Here is an 8,865-nt window from a genome sequence, read left to right on the forward strand (position 1 = left end):
ATGTGGGATCCGAACCCTCGGGCGGGAGCCCCGCCACGCCTCCCAAGCGGCGCACTATCCAGTGCGCCACCGGGCTGGCCCAGAATGAGTTGGTTTTGTAGTGAGGAAATGAAGTTTCTTGTGAACTCATGGATTTTGACTTCTGTGTTTCAGTTCATTGCAGTTATTCTTATTGATGCTCAAATTGTTCTAACTTTGGCCTGTGGGAGCCTCTTCCTATCAGCTAAGTCCTTTTGACAAGATCCCAGTAGTATTTGTTAGTTTCCTTGCTTACTGAGAAAACAAGGTGTTCCAGGCTCATCTTGTTCATTTCTGCTTCAGTACAGAAACAGCTATTTCTCCCTAGAACAAGGATGTTTTTAAAAAAACTTTTTTCATACTGAACGAATGAGAAAAAAGGGAAGTTTTAGTTTTCTATGGGCCTTATTTTCTTAAAGGAAGAAATCATAAAGCATTTAATGGCCAATATCTGCTTAATTTAAGAAGACTATGGAACTGTACGTAAAGATGTTTGGTCCCCTAGAGAAGAAACCTTACACTTGCCCTTTTCAAGTCACTTTCACACATACTGCACTCCAGTTAAACTGTGTCTTATGTCAATTTATTTAAGGATGGAATCTACAGAACTGCATTCCTCAAATTCATTAGTAAGTACAGCTAGGAACTTGAGGGCAGACTTACATACTCCTTTATCGGTATCCACCTATTTCATGACACTGTAAGTGCTTTAGAGATAGTCTAGTCCAGGGATTTTTGAACTTCATTTTTCTGGGTACAGAAACTATTTTTTTTTTTAACTAAATCTTATATGAAAGTCTGATAAGGGGCAGGGAAAACACAAATATAACTATTAAGATACTTAGGAAAAAATGATTCTAATATAGTTAATGAGAAAAAACACATTCCATTTCTTTAAACTCTCAACACAGAACACTTCTATGATAAGACGTGGGATTTTTTCCATACAAAGCAAGTTTCCAGCTCTCTGAACACAGCTGGGTGTCCTACAGTTCAGTTCTGACACACTCTACCTGAAGTTAGCCTGAGTCTCAGAAGGCTGCCCCCATTTCACATGCCAATCACAAGTCCCAAGTTGTAAGCTATGCTTCTGATCGTGGCTCTATATCACAGTTCCCATGACCCTCCCCACCTGGGTTCAATAATTTTGCTAGGACGGCTCACAGGATTCAGGGAAACACTTAAGGTTTACCTGAAGATTCATTACAAACGATATTACAAAGGATAAAGATGAATAACCGGATGAAGAGATACATAGGGCAAGGTCCAGGTGGGTCCCGAGCACAGGAGCTTCTGTTAGGGTACGCCACCCTCCCAGCACATGGATGCATTCACCAACGCAAAAGCTCATCAAATCTGTTGTTCAAGAATTTAGAGGCTGGCTTGTTAGTTCAGTTGGTTAGAATGCAGCCTTATAATGCCAAGCTCAAGGGTTCGGCTCCTTGTACCAGCCAGCTGCCAAAAAAAATTTTTTTTAATAGAGCTTAATATAGCTTCACCTGCAGCACCTCCCACCTCTTCTCAGAGGTTGGTAGATGGGGCTGAAAGTTCCAACCCTCTAATCATTTGTTCTGGTGACCAGCCCCACTTTAAGTCACCTTATTAGCATAAACTCAGGTGTGATTGGAAGAGGCTCATTATGAATAACAAAAGACACTCCTATCAGGAAATTCCAAAGGTTTTAGAAGCTCTGTGACAGAAACCTGGGACGAAGGCTAAATATATTTCATACTATATATACTATAGTTAGGGGTATATAAATACCCATTATTTTAAACTCCAATTCTGAAAAACTCCAAATTTCTTTCTTTTTTTTTTTTTTTTTTTTAAAGATGACCGGTAAGGGGATCTTAACCCTTGACTTGGTGTTGTCAGCACCACGCTCAGCCAGCGAGCTAACCGGCCATCCCTATATGGGATCCGAACCCGGGGCCTTGGTGTTATCAGCACCGCACTCTCCCGAGTGAGCCACGGGGCCGGCCCAAAACTCCAAATTTCTAACAATTATTACGCCAGCCACTTAAGCAGGGGAAAAGATCCCACAGGCTCATTTTACAGGCCACCTCTTTACACCGCAAGTAAATTCTTAGGAATTGTACTATGGATTTACTTTACCTTTAGCCTCTCAACTGTTATTTTATGCTGGAGAATGATAAAGTGAGTAGTGCCACAGGTTCACAAAAGATGAGTACAGAAAATAGTGGATGAAGAAAGAACAAATTGGGAGAAACTAAAAAATGAAGGGAACTAACATTTATTGATGACATATACTTACTATAAATGATACTATATATTATTTAATTCAATGATAGTTCCATAAAATAGGTGGTATCCCATTTTACAGGCAAGAAAGTTGAGATCCTGAAAGTTTTAGGAAGTAACTTGCCCAAGTTAAGGAGCAGAGTCAGAATTCAATTCTAAGGCTGTCTAACTCTGAGGTCTTTCCTCTAACAACCTGCTGACTTCTAGAGGAGCCAAAGGTATAGCCCTTAGCATGTCTTTCCACAACTATCCCTTCCCTGCCTTCCTCAGCTGCTCTTGAACTGACCTTCATATTAGCAACCAATGACCTCATTCTGGAGCTAACAGCATTCTGTTATCATGCTATTTTTGCTTTCAACATTAAAACTTACAACAATCCATCCCTCTCCTTTCTCCCCTACCCCCCACCCATTAGCTAGCAATGTCCCCTATATCCCAATATTTAACTTCATTACCTAATGTTACAGCTAGAGAGGAAGTTCCGAGATCATCAAGAACAATTCCCTCATTTTTCAGAGAATCTGCCTAGAGGCATTATATATTCTATTCTCACTGCATAGCAGTTTGAAAAATCTGTATCACCCTTATATAACAGGCAGTTCCTCCTCAACACTTAATGGTCATGGTCCCATTTTAAAAGGCTTGCTGAAGGGACTAGCACCCCTGCTCCATTCCTCCCAAATCTCTTCTGCTAGGCATCTATCCCAGCCTTTGCCTCTAATGCACACTGATTTCCAAGTCTAAATGCAGAGGTGGTGAATTTGCAGCAACTAGGCAAGTGAGCTTTTAGGACTACAGTTAAACTGCCTGGGTCTGCAATAGTCTAAGAAACAAGTTTCAAGAATTCAAAGGTTGACAAGCAGCAATCCTACCTGGGATGTCACCGTGCATGAATAACACATAAAAAAGCAAGCCTGTGAGTTGGTCTAGAAAGCCTGTAAAGCCTTCAACCACGGACATAAAGCAACACTATAAACACAAACATTAAAATGAGCAGGAAAGGCAGAGCAAGGCAACCTAATATAATAAAGTAGGAATTGGGGCAAAGGAATGAAGTAGGGAAAAACTTGGGACACACTAGACTCCTAGTCAGTCAGTAAGCAGTGTTTATGGCTATTTAAGAAAACCACGCTACTAAGCACAGTGAACGGCACACAACAGGAGTACAATATTATATAATGAGTAAACACATGCTGAAAATTACAAAACGGAACCTAAAGAAGAGATTCCATACTGACAATTCATTTCCTGGGGGAAAGATTTGCCCCAAAGAAGTTTGTGTCTCCATCCTATGAAAACATAGGTAATGGAGTCACTGATAAACACCGAACATGGAATCTGGAAGCCGCAAAATAGCTGTGACTCTGAGCGAGTCCCTTTAATCTTTCTTTCTCTTAGTTTCTCCAGGTATGAAATGGGGATAATATTCCCACAGAAGAAGTATTCAAAGCCCATAAAAATGCAATTGCATGATTAACATACTACTTGCATGTCTCATAAGTAATCTCAAACTTAATGGGCACAAGATGAAATTCTCAATCATCCCCCAATGCTCATCTTTCCCACTTCAGTAAATGTCACCATTTCAGTACTCTGGGAACCGTCTTGCTCTTCCTCATCCTCTACATCCAACCGATCATCCAGTCCTATCCATTCCAATCCTCATATGTCATTATCCATTCACTTCTATCTGCACTGTCACCACTCTAGCCTAAGCTACAATGATCTCTCACGATACAGAATCAGCCAAAATGGTCTCTGAGCTTCTACTTTTGCTCTCTCCAATTCAAGCCAAGGTTCTAAACACTTTAAGGTACCCGCTGTTCTTAAGAGAAAGAAGCCAAATTCCTAAACCTGGCTTAAAAGGCCCCTACATGATCTCTTCCCCTGCTGCTTCCTCACACCACTCTTCTCATTCCTAACCTTGCTCCAACACACCGGCTTTTTTTGTAGCTCCTCAAAAGTGTTATGCTCCCCACTGACAAACTCCTATTCATCCTTTGGGCCTCATTCCAGAGTTGGGTCCCCTGTCATACATTCTCAGAGCACCTTGAAGTACTTAAGTATTTGAGCATTTATTTTATCATACAAAAGTATAAAATCACAAACGCTTATAAACCCAACTAGACTGTAAGCTAAGTAGGCAGTTATACGGTTTGCGCCTGTTATCCCCAGGAAAAAAGGATCTAACACACGGTCTGTGTTCAAATATTTGAATGAACACAACCGAGGTGAGGAGAGACATAACGTAACCAAAAATTCTAACTCAAGAAGATACAGTTCTAACGTATACAGTTGCCCATTTTACTTCAACACTCTCCCCACCTCCACTCTTAACAGATCAGACCAAACCATACACAGGGTCAGGTACCTCAGGTCTCCAACCTCAGGCTGTCCCCGCTTTCTTCCACTCCATAAAGTTCTCAGTCCAAAGTGAACCCATCCTAGCACAAGAGCGAGAGGGACATGCCTCCTTCGTCCCTGCGGGTGAGAGTCCCGGCCCACCCGGGGGGAGGTTCCTATCCTGACCCACTGGCCGGGACTCAGAACACTAGTCCGCGCAGCCGTTGACGCACGCAGGTCCGAACACTTCGTCAGCGAAGAAGTCGCTCAGCGCGAGGCACTTCTCTGAGGCTCCTTAAGCGCTATTCAACCCGTTCATCGGGGCCCGAGAGCCTAGCCTTGCATCGCAGAGCCTCAAATATCCGCTACGCTCATGGAAGAGGAATGGAAAAGAGGACTCCTGTGCTTCGCCCTTTAAGAACCACCCCCATTGGAGGCTGGCGGGACTCTGAGCAAACCCTCGCGAGAACACCGGCTTCTGTCTGCTTCCTCCTCTCGGCTTGCCGGGCCGGAAAGGAGGCGGTACCTCCCGCCCCCGGCTTCTACCTCACAAGGCCGCGCGGCCCGGCTGCGGCCAATCGGCTGGCTCACTGTAGGCCGCGGCACAGAGAGCCAATGGAAAGTCGCGGCGCGCGCAGAGGCTTACCCTCACCCTCTCGGACCCCCTCCCTTCCGCTCGCAGCCTTCCACTCCGCCCCTGGCGGAGGAAGTGATGTCACAGGCCCCATGTGAGCGGATTGCAACACATGCAGCTGCCTGGAGAGAGGGAGCCGGTGTCCTACGTCAGAGCCGCCGCCGCCGCGGAGCCGCCGCCGGGGAGGAGCAGCCGCTGCCGCCCAGGACTGGGCCCTTAGGTAAGGCAGGCGGAGGGAAAGGCCAGCGACCAGCGCGGCGGGTCGCGCGGGGAGAGCAGAGGAGGGCCTCTTGGGGGAGGTAAGGAAGGGGGCCGCTCTGCCCCAGCGGCGGCGCTAACTCTGTGGTCTTGGTGTCTCCGGGCCCCGCCGGGCCGCTCTAGGGAGGAGGAGGCGAGAAGATGGCGGACGACCCCAGTGCTGCCGACAGGAACGTGGAGATCTGGAAAATCAAGAAGCTCATTAAGAGCTTGGAGGCGGCCCGCGGGTGAGCGCCGCGTCCGGCTCCCCGTGCCCTCTTGGTTCCCGGACCCCTCAGGATGGCCGCCCCCGCGCCGCATGGCCGGATGAGGAGAACCAGGCACTAGCCAACTCCCGCCTTCTGGACCTCTGGGTAGTAGCCCCCGACTCCGGGGCGAGGGTCGACGCGGTTGGCCCGAGAAGGGGTGCTTCCCCTCTTGGGGGTAAGGAGCCCGCGCTCCCAGGGCTCAGACTACTCGATTCCTCTCGCGGTGGGCCACTACTACTTTTGTAATCCTCCCAGGTCCCTAAATCCAGCTGCTTATTCTTCGGGACGAGGGTGCTGTCGGGGGAAAGGGCTCGACCTTCTTTTTTCCGGGTGTCCTTTCCTGGTTTCCTCTCTTCCTCTCCCTTCACGTTACTCAGCCAGGCCTCATTAAAATGGCCTCTCCCTCTTGGGCTTTTGAGCCTGGTTAGGTGAAGTTTCGATGGGGCAGGAAGGAGAGGTGGCCAGGGACATCCTCTTTCAGAACCCCCCCTCTCCCCGATTTCTCTGGGTCTTCCACCTGTCCTAAGATGACTTAGCTCAAGCCCTTTAATTTCCCCGGAGCTTCTTGGTTTTAGCTGTTCCAGGACCCACCTATAAACTGAAAATGCCATCGTATGCGGGATGGAGGGATAGGATAGGTTTTGGTTGACGAAACTGTTGTGTGTATGTTCACGAGAAATCCGGATTATGGGGACATTTGATAGGAACTTCAACAACAAAGTCTGTATTGGCCTTTCCGTAGAAATTCTGGGCATATCACTATAGATGTGCCTGATGTACTAACACTTGTTGAAATTCAGAACTGACTTAAGTGGGCTTTTAGTCTCCTGTTGTAAATTTTAGTAAGAAATGTAGGTGTGTGTCCATTGTGGGAAAAGTGGGCTAAATTAAAATTAGCCATATATGTTTTGGGGTTTTTTTGTTTTTTTTTTTTTTCTTTTAGTTTGAGGAAGATATGCCAAAGATATTCCGGTTTCCTCACTTTATTACTTTACTTTGTTTCTTTCCCAATAATAGAAACTTTTTACTTACAGGAAGTGGCCAAAAAAGTGTTCGGAACATTGCATATTTGTGTGTCTGAGCATTCTTAGAATAGCAGAGTGGCCTGCCCCAGGCCGTGTGGAAAGTGATTATAGCACAAGAATTAGACATTGTGGTTTCCAGCCCAGATTTGTCTTTGATGGGTAGATTTGCAATGATAGGATGACCACCCCTCCAAGCTCTTCATTATTACTACTTTATGAAATGGGGTGTGCTTAATTCTCCTGAAGGTTCAGGGTTAGCAGGCTGGTTTTGCCATGGTGTTTTGTTCCTAGTAAATTAGCTACAGTTTTGTTTGGGATGAGGCTTCTGAAAGTTTGGCCCTATTCGGTGACTTGGATCTTTGCTCATTCCCTCTTTAGTGTGCTGGAGAAACATAATTATAATATGAACTGAAAGTAGCTGTTTATTCTTTGTTTCTGAGGTTTTCTTTGAATTTAGTAGGCTATTCAGGTCTACTTAATAATCTTACAGTAAATTGTTCCTTGCAATAGAGTGAATAATTATTCCCGAAGTGTGAGAATACTGTACAGAAGGAGTAATATAGGTGATGACCCATAGTAAGGCTCTACCAGGAATTAGCCAGGTTCTCTTGTTTCACTGGAATCTTCTGTTGTATTATTTGAAACCTTCAGTTGGGTATGGGCTTTTATAGATTGTTGGTTTTTTTGCGTTGTTGTCTAAAGTTGGACGTGTGGGTTTGTTCTCATATTGCTTTCATTTGGAGGCAGGTTCACACATTAGAATTTGCATACATTTTATTCTCTGAAACAGTCTAAAATATGTATTTATGACTGATTTGCCTGTTGTCCGAGTGAAGTAACATTGAAGATAAAACTGCTTAATAAGTAACAGCATTCCTTTCTACTGCTTGAAGGAAGCTCATTCTTAAATTTGCTTCTAGCTATGTTACCTGGCCATTTGAAATGTTTAAGCTCCTCTTTAAAGCTTTTGGAGGCTTTTTCTCTTTGTATAATAACTTATATATTATCTTTGTATATAACTTTAGTTCATTAAAGTTTAAAGCATGCTAAAAATGAAGTTCTTAGGAAAACTTGTCTTCTAAGTGGTAGAATTTGAATGTTTTTGACAGAATCAAACCGTCTAAAATAGTGGGGAAATCTTTCTCTAAACAAACAGTGTGGTTAATAATCTTTTCCTGTTTTGCTTTTAGTCAGGATTTGGTTGTATCTTGATCCCATGAAAATGTAAAATCTGGGCCATCTCTGGGTATGGGTAAGGGAGTTAGAAGTTTATCCTATGTGGCTAAGAAGTTTCCCAGTATATACCAGATTCTTTTGGGGAGTAACAAGATTGTATTTTCATTGCTGAGTTGTTAAAATCAGACTCTAGATTTTTATAGACAGTGTGCAGTAAGAAGTGTTTTCCCTTCTTTACCCAATGCTAAAAAAGTTTTAGGAGAATTGTAATGGGCTTTAAAGACAAACTAGATGGTAAAATGAGTCCATGTATACCAGTGTTTGGGGAGTATCCTGTGGGTTTCAGGAAAAACAGATTGTGTTCAAGCATGGTTGTTAGCACAGGATAGTGAAACTTAGGGGTATATTAACAGAATTGTTTGGTTTTGGTGGCTGGCTGGTACAGGGTTTGAACCCCAGACCTTGGCGTTGTCACCACCATGCTCTAACCAGCTAGTCTAACACTTGTTATTAAGATATGCTAGAATAATGGGCCGGCCCGGTGGCGCACTGGATAGTGTGCCGCTTGGGAAGCGCGGCGGCGCTCCCGCCCGAGGGTTCGGATCCCACATACAGACCGGTTCCTGCTCACTGGCTGAGGCGGGCGCGGGAGCAACACCGAGGTTGCGATCCGTTGCCGGACACGGAAAAAGACAAAAGACAAAAAAAAAAAAAAAAGATATGCTAGAATAATGGGCCGGCCCGGTGGCGCACTGGATAGTGTGCCGCTTGGGAAGCGCGGCGGCGCTCCCGCCCGAGGGTTCGGATCCCACATACAGACCGGTTCCTGCTCACTGGCTGAGGCGGGCGCGGGAGCAACACCGAGGTTGCGATCCGTTGCCGGACACGGAAAAAGACAAAA

General features: G+C 45.1%; 1 protein-coding gene across 2 annotated transcripts in view; it reads left to right on the forward strand.

Annotated features, from left to right (window-relative positions):
- The first annotated feature begins 5,273 nt into the window (after positions 1 to 5,273).
- Positions 5,274 to 8,865, forward strand: part of ETF1 (eukaryotic translation termination factor 1) — a 31,186-nt gene continuing 27,594 nt past the window's right edge. Inside the window, exons 1-2 of one of the 2 annotated variants that reach the window (XM_008572787.1) lie at positions 5,274 to 5,477; positions 5,639 to 5,938. Coding sequence is in view for 1 of the 2 variants with exons in the window: in XM_008572786.1 (XP_008571008.1) it covers positions 5,657 to 5,742 (86 nt within the window). In the remaining variant the exon portion in view is untranslated. The remainder of the gene's footprint in view (positions 5,478 to 5,638; positions 5,939 to 8,865) is intronic. The other variant, XM_008572786.1, reaches the window with a different exon arrangement.

The sequence above is a fragment of the Galeopterus variegatus genome, unplaced genomic scaffold (genome assembly GCF_000696425.1).
Source record: "Galeopterus variegatus unplaced genomic scaffold, G_variegatus-3.0.2 Scaffold836, whole genome shotgun sequence".
NCBI lineage: Eukaryota > Metazoa > Chordata > Mammalia > Dermoptera > Cynocephalidae > Galeopterus > Galeopterus variegatus.